Source organism: Coregonus lavaretus (genome assembly GCF_964263955.1).
Source record: "Coregonus lavaretus genome assembly, chromosome: 6".
Taxonomy (NCBI): domain Eukaryota; kingdom Metazoa; phylum Chordata; class Actinopteri; order Salmoniformes; family Salmonidae; genus Coregonus; species Coregonus lavaretus.
The window spans coordinates 1,271,347-1,289,437 of NC_139993.1; the positions used below are offsets into that span (position 1 = coordinate 1,271,347).

The 18,091-nt window shown below is 41.8% G+C and overlaps 1 protein-coding gene across 1 annotated transcript in view; it reads right to left on the bottom strand.

The window, feature by feature from the left end:
* Positions 1-18,091, bottom strand: part of sorcs1 (sortilin-related VPS10 domain containing receptor 1) — a gene marked incomplete at both ends in the record, with an annotated part of 165,105 nt that overhangs the window by 52,740 nt on the left and 94,274 nt on the right. Inside the window, one exon of the mRNA XM_084163198.1 lies at positions 9,614-9,772. Within this exon, the coding sequence (XP_084019324.1) occupies positions 9,614-9,772 (159 nt within the window). The remainder of the gene's footprint in view (positions 1-9,613; positions 9,773-18,091) is intronic.

Here is an 18,091-nt window from a genome sequence, read left to right on the forward strand (position 1 = left end):
TTTGTCTCCAAAGCCCCATATAATACCCACCACTGTGACCTGTACGCTCTTGTTGGCTGGTCCTCACTACATATTCGTCGCCAAACCCACTGGCTCCAGGCCATCTATAAATCACTGCTAGGCAAATCCCCGCCTTATCTTAGCTCATTGGTCACCATAGCAACACCCACCCGTAGTCTGCGCTCCAGCGGGTATATCTCACTGGTCATCCCCAAAGCCAACACCTCCTTTGGCCGCAATTCCTTCCAGTTCTCTGCTGCCAATGACTGGAACAAATTGCAAAAATCTCTGAAGCTGGAGACACTTATCTCCCTCACTAACTTTAAGCATCAGTTGTCAGAGAACCTTACCGATCACTGCACCTGTACACAGCCCATCTGAAATTAGCCCGCCCAACTACCTCATCCCTATATTGTTATCTATTTTGCTCATTTGTACCCCAGTATCTCTATTTGCACATCATCTCTTGCACATCTATCATTCCAGTGTTAATACTAATTGTAATTATTTTGCACTATAGCCTATTTTATTGCCTACCTCCATAACTTGCTAAATTTGCACACTGTATATTATATGTATTTCTGTTGTATTTTTGACTTTGTTTTGTTTTACCCCATATGTAACTCTGTGTTTGTTTTTATCGCACTGCTATGCTTTATCTTGGCCAGGTCGCAGTTGTAAATGAGAACTTGTTCTCAACTGGTTTACCTGGTTAAATAAAGGTGAAATAAAAAAATAAAAAATAAATACCACTCAGGAAGGAGACGCGTTCTGTCTCCTAGAGATGAACGTACTTTGGTGAGAAAAGTGCAAATCAATCCCAGAACATCAACATAACCTGACAGGCCGCTCAGCAAGGAAGAAGCCACTGCTCCAAAACCATCATAAAAAAAGACAGACTACGGTTTGCAACTGCACATGGGGACAAAGATCGTACTTTTTGGAGAAATGTCCTGTGGTCTGATGAAACAAAAATAGAACTGTTTGGCCATAATAACCATCGTTATGTTTGGAGGAAAAAGGGGGACGCTTGCAAGCCGAAGAACACCATCCCAACCGTGAAGCACGGGGGTCGCAGCATAATGCTGTGGGGATACTTTGCTGCAGGAGGGACTGGTGCTCTTCACAAAATAGATGGCATCATGAGGAAGGGAAATTATATGGATATATTGAAGCAACATCTCAAGACATCAGTCAGGAAGTTAAAGCTTGGTCGCAAATGGCTCTTCCAAATGGACAATGACCCCAAGCGTACTTCCAAAGTTGTGGCAAAATGGCTTAAGGACAACAAAGTCAAAGTATTGGAGTGGCCATCACAAAGCCCTGACCTCAATCCTATAGAAAATGTGTGGGCAGAACTGAAAAAGCAGGTGCGAGCAAGGAGGCCTACAAACCTGACTCAGTTACACCAGCTCTGTCAGGAGGAATGGGCCAAAATTCACCCAACTTATTGTGGGAAGCTTGTGGAAGACTACCCGAAACGTTTGACCAAAGTTAAACAATTTCAAGCCAATGCTACCAAATACTAATTGAGTGTATGTAAACTTCTGACCCACTGGGAATGTGATGAAAGAAATAAAAGCTGAAAGAAATAATTCTCTCTACTATTATTCTGACATTTCACATTCTTAAAATAAAGTGGTGATCCTAACTGACCTAAGACAGGGAATTTTTAGTAGGATTAAATGTCAGGAATTGTGAAAAACAGAGTTTAAATGTATTTGGATAAGGTGTATGTAAACTTCCGACTTCAACTGTATGTATGTAGTGTACTGCATGTACTATACAGTCTGTTCCTTCCATACCATATGTGCCATATAAAATATCTGCCTATGAGCATATGCTATTCTGGCCACAGAACATGGTCAATATATTTCTATGTCAATACATGGCAGAGAAAATTTTGAAAAATGCTATTTGAACTGAGCTATGACTTTCATAAGGAACAGAGCTGAATTAAACAGATGCAAGCAGATTGGGTAGAGAGGCAGGAAATCACTCTGACTAATTAGCTAACCCCCACACTGAGGCTGTGTCTCAAATTGCACCCTATTCCCTATTTAGTGCACTAATTTTAACCAGGGCCCTTATGGATATGGTGGTCAAAAGTAGTGCACCATGTAGGGAATAGGGTGCCATTTGGGACACACTGTGTTAGCACTTAATCAGGCAAGTCAGAGAGGAGGGAGAGTGAGAGGGATTTGTACAATGAAATACGTACTGGCTAGAGAGCCGGGCAAGTTCTTCAATCTAGGAAATGCCAAGGAGGAAGAAGGAATAGCTCCAAGGCACCATTGAGAGTAAATAAAGAGAGTGTGAGAGATTGAGATTTAGAGAGAGAGAGGGAGAGAGAGAGAGAGTGTGAGAGATTGAGATTTAGAGAGAGAGAGGGAGAGAGAGAGAGAGAGAGAGAGAGAGAGAGAGAGAGAGAGAGAGAGAGAGAGAGAGAGAGAGAGAGAGAGAGAGAGAGAGAGAGAGAGAGAGAGAGAGAGAGAGAGAGAGAGAGAGAAGAGAAAAGTCAAGAAAGAGGTGAGAGAGAGAGAAAGAGAAAAGTCAAGAAAGAGGTGAGAGGGTGCAGGTTTACAGAGCCTGGTATATGCATGGCAGGGGGGGGGGGGGGGGGACATTATTCATCAGATGTTAAACATTAGGCCCAAATGGCTCTGGCTGCAAGCAAGGCATTTTATTAATGGTAATGGCCATTCTCAAAATGGCTATAAATTGCAGGTCTGGAATACATATTTTACATATTACCTTCTCTCTTGCCTCAGTAGTTCATCGACAATTACCATCACAAGACAGTGTCTCATATATTAGATTATTATTTATACGATAAACATATGCATTTCATTCCCTTGGATTTATTTCACCTTTATTTAACCAGGTAAGCCAGTTGAGAACAAGTTCTCATTTACAACTGCGACCTGGCCAAGATAAAGCAAAGCAGTGTGATAAAAAACAACAACACAGAGTTACATATGGGGTAAACAAAACATAAAGTCAAAAATACAACAGAAAATATATATGCAGTGTGTGCGAATGTAGTAAATTATGGCGGTAAGGCAATACATAGGCCATAGTGCAAAATAGTTACAATTTCGTATATTAACATTGGAATGATAGATGTGCAAAAGATGATGTGCAAATAGAGATACTGGGGTGCAAATTAGCAAAATAAATAACAATATGGGGATGAGGTAGTTGGATGGGCTAATTACAGATGGACTGTGTATAGGTGCAGTGATCGGTAAGCTGCTCTGACAACTGACGCCTAAAGTTAGTGAGGGAGATAAGAGTCTCCAGCTTCAGAGATTTTTGCAGTTTGTTCCAGTCATTGGCAGCAGAGAACTGGAAGGAATGGCGGCCAAAGGAGGTGTTGGCTTTGGGGATGACCAGTCAGATATACCTGCTGGAGCGCAGACTACGGGTGGGTGTTGCTATGGTGAACAGTGGGATATCAAATCTAAGGGTATATAATACATGTTTAACCTTTGTTAAGGTGCTTATGACTGTTTATCGGGGTTCACCTCTGTTGGTTTTGCTTTCTCATAAAGTTACTGGAAGCAATCCCGGGCCTACATTTAACGGATGAGGAGCTTAAAGGAAATAATCATAATCTCCAGCGCCACCCCAAAATTAACATTTGTGAACATGGCATATTTCTATGTTTTGTAGTAAAAACAATAGATAAAGAAAAGTATTTCCAATGACATCAACCAATTAGTAGACAATTAGTAGGCAATTAGTTGGCAATGCCTACTCACAATTGGTCAAAATCACACAATGCACAACGATGATGTCATTGGAAACAGTTATCTTCCTCTATCTTTTTTTACTAGCAAACATAGAAATAAACCATTGTCACATATGTTGATGTTGGGGTGGTGCTGGAGATAATGAATATGAAGTTGAAAAATTGTGAAGTTTCCTTTTAAGGGACTTAGGGATTGGTCCTCAAAAGTCCCCATACAGTGCCTTGCAAAAGTATTCATCCCCCTTGGCGTTTTTCCTATTTTGTTGCATTACAACCTGTAATTTCAATTGATTTTTATTTGGATTTCATGTAATGGACATACACAAAATAGTCCAAATTGGTGAAGTGAAATGAAAAAAAGAACTTGTTTCAAAAAATTCTAAAAAATAAATCACGGAAAAGTGGTGTGTGCATACGTATTCACCCCCTTTGCTATGAAGCCCCTAAATAAGATCTGGTGCAAACAATTACCTTCAGAAGTCACATAATTAGTTAAATAAAGTCCATCTAAAAGGCATGTGGGAGACTCCCCAAACATATGGAAGAAGGTACTCTGGTCAGATGAGACTAAAATTGAGCTTTTTGGCCATCAAGGAAAACGCTATGTCTGGCGCAAACCCAACACCTATCATCACCCTGAGAACACCATCCCCACAGTGAAGCATGGTGGTGGTAGCATCATGCTGTGGGAATGTTTTTCATCAGCAGGGACTGGGAAACTGGTCAGAATTGAAGAAATGACGGATGGCGCTAAATACAGGGAAATTCTTGAGGGAAACCTGTTTCAGTCTTCCAAAGAATTGAGACTGGGACGGAGGTTCACCTTCCAGCAGGACAATGACCCTAAGCATATTGCTAAAGCAACACTCAAGTGGTTTATTGGGAAACATTTAAATGTCTTGGAATCCAATTGAGAATCTGTGGTAAAGATTGCTGTACACCAGCGGAACCCATCCAACTAGAAAGAGCTGCAGCAGTTTTTCCTTGAAGAATGGGCAAAAATCCCAGTGGCTAGATGTGCCAAGTTTATAGAGACATACCCCAAGAGACTTGCAGCTGTAATTGCTGCAAAAGATGGCGCTACAAAGTATTGACTTTAGGGGGGTGAATAGTTATGCACGCTCAAGTGTTCTGTTTTTTTGTCTTATTTCTTGTTTGTTTTAATCTTCAAAGTGGTAGGCATGTTGTGTAAATCAAATTATACAAACCCCCAAAACATCAATTTTAATTCTAGGTTGTAAGGCAACAAAATAGGAAAAATGCCAAGGGGGGTGAATACTTTCGCAAGCCACTGTATTGCAACAGAAAATCCTCATGTAGGACCACCTATAGGACTCTATGAAGTATATGGAGCATAGAGCATATGGCACTATACAATGCATTCGGAAAGTATTCAGACCCCTTGCCTTTTTCCACATTTTGTTACTTTACAGCCTTATTATGAAATTGATTTTTAATCCTCATCTATCTACACAAAATACACCACAATGACAAAGCAAAAATTTTAGCAAATGTATTACAAATAAAAACCAGAAATACCATTTACTCAGTACTTTGTTGAAGCACCTTTGGCAGCGATTACATCCTTGAGTCTTCTTGGGTATGACGGCAGGTAGCTTAGTGGTTAAGAGCGTTGTGCCAGTAACCGAAAGGTCGCTGGTTCTAATCCCCGAGCCGACTATGTGAAAAATATGTCTGTGCCCTTGAGCAAGGCACTTATGCTCTAAATGCTCCTGTAAATCGCTCTGGATTAGAGCGTCTGCTAAATGACTAAAATGTAAGTGACGCTAGAAGCTTGGCACACCTGTCAGGTTGGATGGGGAGCGTAGCTGCACAAGTATTTTCAGGTACTCCAGAGATGTTCGATCGGGTTCATGTCTGGGCTCTGGCTGGGCCACTCAAGGACATTCAGAGACTTGTCCCGAAGCTACTCCTGCGCTGTCTTGGCTGTGTGCTTAGGGTCGTTGTCCTGTTGAAAGGTGAACCTTCACCCCAGTCTGAGGTCCTTAGCACTCTGGAGCAGGTTTTCATCAAGGATCTCTCTGTACTTTGCACCGTTCATCTTTCCCTTGATCCTGACTAGTCTCCCAGTCCCTATTTTTTTTCTCCAGATGTGACGCTTGGCACTCAGGCCAAAGAGTTCAAACTTGGTTTCATCAGACCAGAGAATCTTATTTTTCATGGTCTGAGAATCCTTTAGGTGCCTTTTGGCAAACTCCAAGTGGGCTGTCATGTGCCTTTTGCTGAGGAATGGCTTCCGTCTGTCCACTCTACCATAAAGGCCTGATTTGTAGAGTGCTTTAGAGATGGTTGTCCTTCTGGAAGGTTCTCCCATCTCCAGAGAGGAACTCCCTGACCAAGGTCCTTCTCCCCTGACTGCTCAGTTTGGTCAGTTCTTGGAAGAGTCTTGGGGGTTCCAAACTTCTTCCATTTAAGAAACATGGAGGCCACTATGTTCTTGGGGACCTTCACTGCTGCAGACATTTTTTGGTACCCTTCCCCAGATCTGTAACTCGACACAATCCTGTCTCGGAGCTCTACGGACAATTCCTTCGACCTCATGGCTTGGTTTTTGCTCGGACATGCACTGTCAACTGTGGACCTTATATAGACAGGTATGTGCCTTTCCAAATCATGTCCAATCAATTGAATTTACCACAGGTGAACTCCAATCAAGTTGTAGAAACATCTCAATGATGATCAATGGAAATAGGATACACCTGAGCTGAATTTCGAGTCTCATAGCAAAGGGTCTGAATACTTATGTAAATAAGGTATCTGTATTTCATTTTTAATACATTTGCAAAAAGGTCTAAAAACCTGTTTTCGCTTTGTCAACTCTCTCCCTCTCTGCTCTCTCTCTCCCCCTCCTCCCTCTCTCTTTGTCATATCTGAATATGAGTAATGAGCCAGCCAATAGCCTCTCGCCATGGTTACGCCACTCACTCACCGGCAGAGAAAATAGTCCCCAACTGATGCCGCCTCACCCCTCACTCTCACCTTCCACCTGACTCATAACAGCTCACCTTGTTTTGATGTCTGACAGAGGGCAAAATCGACGAAAGACAGAAAGCCTCTGATGACAATAGAGGCTGACAGTAGCTACCAGATACAGTAGTTAAGTGATCTGTGTGTGTGTGTGTGTGTGTGTGTGTGTGTGTTTTCTAGAGAGCCGGGCAAGTCCCTCAATCTAGGAAATGCAAATAATGAGGAGGAATAGCTCTAAGGGAAAGGGAAAGACTGGAGTAGGAGAGAGGGAGAGTGAGTGAGTGAGGAAGGAAGGGAGGGAGGGAGGTTGCCTGACGACTCACACTGAATTATTCTGCTGCTCTATGTTCACTACATACTTCAGTCTAAGACTGCCATCATTTATGTCATTTGTGGTGACATCCAAATGAGGGGTGTTGTACAAATCAAAGTCATCAGTGATTGGATCATTTCTGGCGCTGGCCCAACCCATCGGTTTCTTGGACCAATCAGAACGGTTAGAATTTGTTTGCATTCAAGAAATCGTCGGAGAGGTACTCATTGCGGAGAAGAAACTAACGTCTGTGGGCGTGGCGTAGCATTTGGCCAGAGTAAGGGTAGCCAGGTAAGTAGGCAAGGAGAGAGTGAGCGATTGAGAGAAAGGGAGGAAGAGAGAGGGAAAGATTGATAGGACGATTAAGAACAAATTCTTATTTACAATGACGGCCTACCCCAGCCAAACCCAGATGACGCTAGGCCAATTGTGCACCGCCTTATGGGACTCCCAATCACAGCCAGATTGTGATACAGCCTGGAATCGAACCAGGGTCTGTTGAGATGCCTCTAGCACTGAAATGCAGTGCCTTAGACCGCTGCGCCACTCAGGAGCCCAGGTACAGTACCAGTCAAAAGTTGACACATCTACTCATTCAAGCATTCCAGATAAAGCTGGTTGAGAGAATGCCAAGACTGTGCAAAGCTGTCATCAAGGCAAAGGGTGGCTACTTTGAAGAATCTCAAATATAAAATATATTTTGATTTGTTTAACACTTTCTTGGTTATTACATGATTCCATATGTGTTATTTCATCGTTTTGATCTCTTCACTATTATTCTACAATGTAGAAAATAGTAAAAAATAAAGAAAAACCCTGGAATGAGTAGGTGTGTCCAAACTTTTGACTGGTACTGTATATTACACCTGTATGCTGTATACACTGAGTATACAAACACCTGTTCTTTCCATGACATAGACTGACCAGGTGAATCCAGGTAAAAGCTATGATCCCTTATTGATGTTACCTGTTAAATCCACTTCAATCAGAGTAGATGAAGTGGAGGAGACAGGTTAAAGAAGGACATAAAGACATGGATTTTGTTTGTATGCCATTCAATGGGCAAGACAGCATATTTAAGTGCCTTTGAATGGGGTATGATAGTTCAGCTCAATATTAGGAAGATGTTCTTAATGTTTTGTACACTCAGTGTATATGCATGGCCAGGTGCATCTTATAACTACAGCCAAACACCTCCCAAGGTACACTAAGTACCTGCTCGGAAAAAAAAGACACATTAATTATTTATCAGATGTGAAACATTAGGCCCAAATTGCTCTGGCTGCAAGCAAGGCATTTTATTAATGGTAATGGTCATTCTCAAAATGGCTATAAATCGCAGGTATGGAATATATATTTTACATATTACCATCTCTTGCCTCAGCAGTTCATCGGTAATTACCATCATCAGACAGCGTCTCATATATTAGATGGTTATTTATTCTTAAAACATATGCACTTCATTCCCTTGGACTCGAATCTTGATGATTCATCACCACATTATTTATACATTTGATGCCTTGACCGAAAATAGGGGATATCAAATCCCTGAGTCATGGAGAAAAGGAATTAGTCAAATCATCAGTCTAAGGGTATATAATACACGTTTAACCTTTGTTAAGGTGCTTATGACTGTTTATCAGGGATCACCTCTGTTGGTTTGCTTTCTCATAAAGTTATTGGAAGGAATCCCGGGCCTACATTTAATGGATGAGGAGCTTAAGGGACTTAGGGATTCGTCCTCAAAAGTCCCCAAACTGCACCGGAAAATCCTCATGTAGGGCCACCTGAGCCACATATACAGTACGACTCTATTAAGAATATGGAGTATATTAAGTGTATGGCACTATATATGGAATATATGGAGAATATTGAGTATACAGTATGGCAATATATATGGAGTATATGGAGTATGGTTCCATATACAGCAATATGGAGTAGATTGAGTATATGGCACTATATATGGAATATATTGGCTATAGAGTATATGGCTCTAGTCTCAGCCACAGAAACTCAATTTATTCAAATAAAGCAAATCATTGAGGAAGTTATGAACACTTGACTTTGCCACTCGTCTAAACTCCAATATATTACATAGAATCATTCTTAGTTGAGAGCTATCATAAGTTTAAATCCACTGATGTCTCTCTCTCTCGCTCTCTCTCTCTCTCTCTCTCTCTCTCTCTCTCTCTCTCTCTCTCTCTCTCTCTCTCTCTCTCTCTCTCTCTTCTCTCTCTCTCTCTCTCTCTCTCGTCAGACATTATCCTCTCGCCATGGTAACCCCACTCACTCAACTGCAGAGTAAATAGTCCCCAACTGATGCCGCCTCACACCTCACTTTCGCACCACCGCCTGACTCATAACAGTTCGTCTTGTTTTGATGTCTGACAGAGGGCAAAACCGATGCGAGACAGAAAGCCTCTGATGACAGAAGAGACTGTAGCTAGCTACCAGATACAGTAGTTAAGTGATCTCTCTCTGTGTGTGTGTGTGTGTGTGTGTATGTGTGCGTGTGTGTCAGTCAGTAGTTCAGTGATCCTTCCTCCCTCTCCTCTTACCTTCTGGTCGTGGCTGTAGGCAAGGATCCAGTCCTCCTGCTCGGGGTGGAAGAGCAGGCTGAGGATGTAGAAGCTGAGGCGGTACTTCTGATAGGTTGCTCCCTCATCGGAGCTGATCAGCAGGCTGCTTTCCACCTCCGGGTCAGTCAGAAGCATGATCTGAATGAGAGCAGACAGAAATAGAATCAGAGCTAGCCATGGAGGGAGCTGCTGCTGTACAGAAGCAGGGAGAGGTGCTGGAAGACTGGTGGATGACTGGGAGATATTAGTTTGAATCAGTGTTGGATAAAGATATAAGGATGGGTGTGCTGTATTCATATTTCACGCAGTAAAACATAGAGGAATCCGTCACAATGACACCATTCAATATGGCAGATTCGACTTGTGGATAATTTGGCGCATAGTACGGCATCCATATTAGGAACTCCATCCGTTGTCATACAAAACTGAGATTTAAATGGTATATATTTTGGTAATCCATGCAGTGAAGGCTCCTCAGAGGTGGAAGGGGAGGACCATCCTCCTCAGTGAATTTCATAAAAAATAGTGAAACATTAAAAATGTTATGCAATGAAGGTCTACAGCAGCCTCAACAGCACTCTGTAGGGTAGCACCATGGTGTAGCTGGTGGACAACTAGTTTCCGTCATCCTCTGGGTACAATGACTTCAATACAAAATCTAGGAGGCTCATGGTTCTCACCCCCTTCCATAGACTTACACAGTAATTATGACAACTTCCGGAGGACGTCCGCCAACTTATCAGAGCTCTTGCAGCATGAACAGACATGTTGTTCATGGATCAGATAATGATCTAGTACTGAAAGCATAAGCTACAGCTAGCTAGCATTGCAGTGCATGAAATGTGGTGAGTAGTTGACTCAAAGAGAGAGAAAGACAATAGTTGAACAGTTTTTAACAAATTAATTTCTTTAAAAATGAAGGAGAAGCAAGAGAGAAAGAGAGATAGCTATATTTTGTTGTATTTTTTTTCCACTTTCACTTAGCTAGCCAATGCAGCTAGCTAGTTTAGCCTACTCAAACACCCGGCTCAAACAGAGAGGGATGCTATGTTAGCTAGCTGGCTATGGCAATCCAACACTGGAACTCTTCCAAGTCAAGGTAAGCTTTTGGTTTTATTAATGTATTGTTACCGGGGCCCGCCGGTGTAACTGCTAAACTGCTTGTTGACTGTACACTGTACTGCGTGATTGTAGCGGGTTTACTAACACGTTAGTTCTAGTAGCTATGTTGACTATGATGTTAGCTAATATGGTGACAATGATGTAGGCTGTGTGTAGCGGTTAGCTGTTATGATATGAAGGTTTGGCTTGGAAAGGTTTTTTCGCCTGGTCACAGACAGCTGATGTGTTGTGCATTGAAGTCCACAAGCGAAGGGAAAAGGTGAGAGGAGGAGAGCATGTAGATGCGAGAAGGAATTACACAATGAGCAAAATGATCATGCTGTTTGTATGTGGCCGCTATGAAAGTAAACTGTGTTTGCATGTGATCAGGGGCGTATTCTTTCCACCGATTATGTTGAAAAACATTTCTTAAACAGAAGCAAACAGAACGAAACAGGGATAAACATACCTTAATTTGTCCAATAGAAACTCTAGTTTGCAACTGTTGGACTAATGATTACACCCTAGATCAGCTAGATGCAGGCAAGAGTGTGCAAGGTATTGAATGTGTCACTGTCTCTCACCTTGATTATTCAAATTTTTCTCTCGACCTGTGCAACTAAGTTGTACACTTTCATTCATAGATTAAGTTGTAGTGTAGTGTCGAGAACGATGCTGAGATGCTGTGATGACAAGAAATCCGCTGACACTGTCCTCGATTATAATTGTTTATTACATTGAAGATTTCAGCGCCAATTTACAGACTTCTGCAGACATCTGGAGAACAACCGGCCCCAATCTCTAATATGTTATTCTCCCAGTCCTTTGTCCCAACCAAGGTATATATATCCTATGTAACCTGATATGGGTGTTTTCCTCCACAGACCAATCCCAGGATGCCACATAACAGACTTCCTCTGTTTTAGGGTGCCCCTTGTCAGGAGCGACGTGTATGCAGTGAGTGAAGTCAAGCGCAGGACACAGATATACTAGCAGACGTACTTTACTAATAGTAAAGAACAAAACAAAACCTCCGAACCGGGAGGGAAAAACAACATACACGTAATATGACAAAAGCGATGCCGATGCCGCCTAGACACAAACAATAACACACAAATACCAAACGTGAGACAAGGGTAATTATAGGATCTACAATCAAACATAATAGACAACAGGTGTAACCACTTAAGACAAAACAAGACAAACACCGAAACATCGATCGGCAGTAGCTAGTACTCCGGGAACGACGAACGCCGAAGCCTGCCCGAGCAAGGAGGAGGAGCAGCCTAGGCAGAATCCGTGACACCCCTATAGAAATGCTCTCCATATGCTTCCTCAAGCTGAGTCAACATCCTCTAACACACCATTTGCAAACGTCAGCAAAGTCATAAATTGTCTAGATACTACAGTAGTAACCTCAAAATGGGTATAGGGACAATTCTAGTATCATGCCTAAACCTATCGATGTTACATTGAGCTGGGTGAATGGAATATGAATGACAGTCAATAAGGCCATGCTTAAAAAAATTAAAATAATCCTCCCTCATATTAAACGTTACCGACTGCCACTGAATCCATGTGATGGGCAGTTTGAGAGTTTGAAGTTGCATGATTGAAAAAACAAACCCTAAGATTATTAGATTAGATGATTTGATTATAAAGTCTACATTTAATAACAGATATAATGTCACTAATTTGCGGATTCTAAATTGGCGTCTTTAGACTTGCCTCACTGTTATCTCCCGCTTCTTAGATATCTCAATTACAAACCTGTGTTCCGCTCTGCTAAATCCTAATTATTGTTGTACAGACAGTCTTTTAACACACCCTTTGCCTATCTTGTAGCGAGTGTGTATGGGTAATGCATTCAGATTTCTCTCCCTCTCTCTTTCTCCTCCTCTCTGTTCAGTCAGGCTTTGAAAGCTCTAATTTCCCACAAGCTTTGTTCTTTTCTTGGAGTTTCACAATGTTTTCCCTGTGAATGTGCCAAGTGAGAAAAAAACATATATCAAAAGATTTAATCAGCAGCAAATATAATTGAATCAGTCATCCTGAACACTTACATAACCCCTTATCAGTAGCACAGTGGGAAGGAAGAAGAGTGTGTGTGTGTGCATGTGTGTGTGTGTGTGTTTCTCGAGTCACTATGTTAATAAAACCATGAACTGATCGGCACTTATTATCCTAACTCATCCATCCTAGTAGTGCCCACAATTTCAGTGTCAGACAACGACTCTGAAATCTCCAGAGTTTCAGTGTCAAGACATTATGCAACCGTCAAACCGTTGAAGTCTATGAGTCTCCTCACACCATCATCTCACGTCATTCAAACTTCAGGGGCGTTCACCCCATAGAAATAAAATAACTTGAACATTGACTTGAATGACGATATTCGTTCTAGGGATTCTATTTCTATAGTTCACCCTTCCCCAGCGAGACCACTGATCACATTACGCTAGCAAATTGTAATGAATGACATCAGTCGTGCAGGGATCACACCGCTATGGAACCATGCTGACTGGGTTATAGAGGATAGAGGAAAGGCTAACAGAGTAGGGAGACACCATCTTCAACCAACAACCCAAGGTGATTTTAACAGGTTCCGCTGTGTCACATGACAGATGTCTTTCCAATCAGTTATCACTCTTTCTCGGCTTTCCCCATTTGACAAAGCTCCTAAGTTTCCCTGATTACCATCAATAGGGGTGGATTTGGGAATTGGGCATGAGCTAAAAATGCCCAATACACTTCCAGCAGGCACCATTGGCCATATAACATAGAGTCTCAGCCGTGGCTGCTCAAGCTTGCTAAGTCATTTGTCAAACTATGCATGGTAATGGTAGCTATAGTGGGCCGACCCCAAACACAAGTTCATAATCACAGTGTGCTAGCTAGCGTAGCGCCATACGTGATCCACATGTTAACCAATCCAATCAAATCCAACACGGTTTATTTTTACATTCCATACGCAATTAACACTTTGTAACAGACAGGGTTTTAACTCTGGGCACTATTAAAACGTTGTCTGCTCCTATGAATATGGAAACAACACCCTATTGTGATACAGCCCTATTCTAGCCTAGCCTATGTAGGCTAATGCTGCTATTGTGAAGGGAGGATTATTAGTGGTTTCATCAATTCGGGAACACTCACATGATGGCTTATTTCAATAATTTGTTATTGGAATATAGAAATCGATATATCCTAGTGCGACGTGAAAATGGGTTATGAAGATTCTGGTGAGCTTCTCGGGGATGTGGTTGTATATCTGATTAGTTCCACTTATAACCTTCAGATGAGAGAGAAATGAGGGGAAGAGATGGACAGATGTGGCAGTGAGGGAATGAATCCTGTAGGAGTTGTGTTGAATACTATATTCCGCTTCATAAGATGACATTAACCATGAGCGGTAACCAGGGCAATGAAGATGCCAAGCATTCAGCTGTTATACTTTTATCTAAATACTCATCTTTACTTACAGTTTTTTCCGACTGCTTACACACAAAATCTTTTCATGTCACACGATTTTTGAAACCTCTCACTCAAAGTGCAAAACTACACACCAAATCTCCAAAACCATAAGCTATTTCTCAGCCTTTGACTCAGTTGTCAATTGCATAAAACACTTTTTTCAAAACACTACACACAATTCTCTACCTAAAACACAAAAATCTAACAGGAAGTGACTTGCTTTCCTTTTCCAAACACAACCATTCAAAATGCTACACTTATTCACCAGGTCACACACACACTCTTCACATGTGCAAACACTAATTGCTTAACTGATCACTAACCAATCACTGCTTTACTGTAGTATAGGCCTATAAATAGGTAAAAGGTCAGATTACCTGTTTTGAACAATGGATGCCAACAATGGACAGAGAGCAAGAGGAGTAGGAGGGAGAGGCAGGGGACAACAACGAGGACAAATTCAAAGACGAAGTGTTGGAAGAGGAGGAGGAGGAGGAAGAGGAAAATGAAGAGGAAGAGGAAGAGGAAGAAGAGGACGAGGGCAAAGAAGAGAAGGAAGGAGATTTATTTATGTGGATGAGGTTGGCTTCAACCTCACCAAAACCAGGCGCCGCTGAAGAAATGTAAAAGGACAGAGGGCAATTACCAATGTCCCTGGACAGCGTGGGGGTAATATAACTATGTGTGCTGCCATCACTCAAAACGGGGTCCTCCATCACAATGCCACACTGGGTCCGTACAAGACCGGCCATAGGCTCACTTTTCTGGATGCAATTTACACAATGCTTGTCCCTGATCCAGATCAGGAGCCTGCTGGATTTGTGGTTATATGGGACAATGTTAGTTTTCACCGGGCTGTTCTGGTCCAAAACTGGTTTGCCACCCATCCACAATTTGTAGTTTTGTACCTACCCTCATATTCACCTTTTCTAAATCCCATAGAGGAATTGTTCTCAGCCTGGCGCTGGAAAGTGTATGATTGCCAACCCTATGCCCGCATGCCGCTTCTCCAGGCAATGGAGGACGCATGTGGGGACATAGAGGTTGCCTCTGTCCAAGGTTGGATACGCCATGCTAGGAGATACTTCCCTCGATGTTTGGCAAGAGAAAACGTATCTTGTGATGTGGACAAAGTATTGTGGCCAGACCCAGCCCGGAGAAGAGATGAAGCGTAGCTTAGCACTGGTGACTGCCCACCCCCCTACCAATTCCTGGACTGCCCCCCGGGACCCCACACACACAATTGTGTTCTTTACTGTATTCTAAAGAATATACTTTTGGTTTACATATGTTTATGGTTTTGTTGTGTGCTACTGTATACAACAGTAATGTTTGGCCTAATAAATATTTTCTGTTTCTACATTGCATTGGTGTTTACAGTGTACTTGTTACCCCTCTCAGCAGATTACTTTCACTGTAGAACATTGTATTGAAATGTAGATATAAGCCTATGAAAGACCAAAGCGCTTTAGATTTAGAACAACAGTGTTTACATGGTATATCCAAAAATGTACTATTATGAAAGAAGTGTTTGCCATTTGATGCAAATGCTTCATTCTGACATGTGTTTACGGCATTTTGAATGCAGTGTTACATTTTGAAGGAGATGTGAGGCATTTTGCATTTTGTGTGTGCAGTTTTGGGAATTGTGTGTAGAGTTTTGAAAAAAGGAGACATAGTTTTGAAAACGTGTGTAAGCAGTTGGAAAAAACTGTAATATGGATAATAAAGGTCAAGCCTTTAGACTTATGTCATCACGGAGCTACACCTTGTCATTTCACACATTTATATAAAACTGTATAAAAATGTCAACATCCTCATCATGCAAAATTACATGACTGTTTGTTTAGACATAGCTGTATCTTTATTTACGCTATCTCTGAGATTGATATAAAACTGCATAGAAATGTCATGTTTAGACAGGAAATGACAGACTGAAGATGTTTTGAATCAATCAACGTTTCCAATGGTAATTTCAAGAAACCATCACAAACGTTGCGTAACGTTATGCCGCCCAATTAAATCCTTCTCTTTTTGCTTAACGAACGGAGTTGTATAAATAAAAGGAGAAAAACTGAAAAATCATGCTGACCCTGAAACTTTCTCCATCAGAGTTCCATGCTAATCCACACATAAACTCTCGCATTTTGTTAATTTCTACACTTCACACTTTCCCCTGATGAACACACACACACGGGGGAAAGAGAGGGCATGCCTGGAATGGCTACCATTGTGTGTGTGTGTGTGTGTGTGTGTGTGTGCACTCCAGTGTGTGTGTGTGTGTGTGTGTGTGTGTGTGTGTGTGTGTGTGTGTGTGTGTGTGTGTGTGTGTGTGTGTGTGTGTGTGTGTGTGTGTGTGTGTGTGTGTGTGTGTGTGTGTGTGTGTGTGTGTGTGCACTCCAGTGTGTGTATATGTACGTGCGTGTTTAGTTTATGAGGCCAAAGAGGTTCAAAATGACCAAAGGATAATGAAGCAGCCACCAACTGCAAGACGTTTAAGAAGTGTGGGAGGAATAACACAGTGAGTTAATAGCCGTGCAGCAGTAAATACTCAGTGATAGAATATTAATGAAATTAGGCCCATATTTTCCATTTCACCCCAGTCAGAGTAATTGGATTGTGAAGCCTCGCTCTAAATCCAAGTGTAACACAGTCGGTGCCCCAGCGACAAATATACTCTCTCTGCACTATAGGAAGTTCAAATGGCAAGATTTCAAGGAAACTTATGGAGAGTAGAGCGAAAGTAGTACTCGCTAAATTGGAGCTTCCTAAGAACAGACCCCCACTTTTAGGCTGACATGTTGCTACTAGTTTGACTACCCAGACAAGATTATGAGATGTTAATCCCTGTAAACCAGCAGCAGGTGCATTTGTTGTTGAATGGAGAACAAGAGGAGTTGCGTGCTCACTCATGTCATCCCATGGACTGTCGGTGACCAGTAAGTGAACTCAGACAAAAAGTTCATTCTTTACTGTCTCTTTATCCTTATGAAGAGCAGCCATGAATCAGCCACCATCTAGTGGCCCAAGTCAAAATTACACAATACCCAATATAATTAGACCAAGGGTCTTCAACCTTTTCTTGCCAAGGGACCCCCTCCCAGGCAAACCAGCGACCCAGGGACCCCCATCATACCTTAGCAAAAATATTTTTTTTCACGTCTTGTCTTATCATCAGGTGAATGATAATTGCAAGGAGAAGTAATTAACATTTTATAATGAATACATTTGGTATAGTTTTTCAATATTTGGACCTCCCCAAATTATAATTGGAAGAGGAAGTGTAAACTATAACATAGCCTATTAGCTAGAAAGGTAACTCCAAACACATGTTTGCTAAGCGCACTGGCGTAGTGCAGTTTCTCTGGACCCCCGCAAAGTCAGAGTTTGGGCCCCTCCCCCCTCCCCGTCCCCCATACTTTCCCCAAAAAATGTTTTAATGCGTCAGCCCCTCAGTATAGACTACCGATCGCTGCCCGTGGTTCTGAAATTGCAACGTCTACATGGCTGCCTATCGATAGGCTATCAGATTGGTGCTAGTGCTTACAGTATCCTATAGCTTTGCTTTACTGGATACATGTTTATTTTTATTTGGTCGTCATTTTCTCATGTTAAGCCTAACGTTTATGTTTCACTAAGCTATAGGCCTATAGTGTTGCAATGCTGTTATTTAGAATGCTGGCTGGTTTAAATAATGGATTTACTTGTTCAGTAATTAAAGCGGGACATTCAAACATTGCAGATTGTAAAATGAATGAATGTTCGATGCAACAACATAATAATCAGTAACCAATTTATGTTTTTAAATAGGATACAACTGTCCTGTAGGCCTATAGCCTACCTTGGCCGTCCTCACGCTCTCGGGTAGAACGTTTGTGTTGTGTA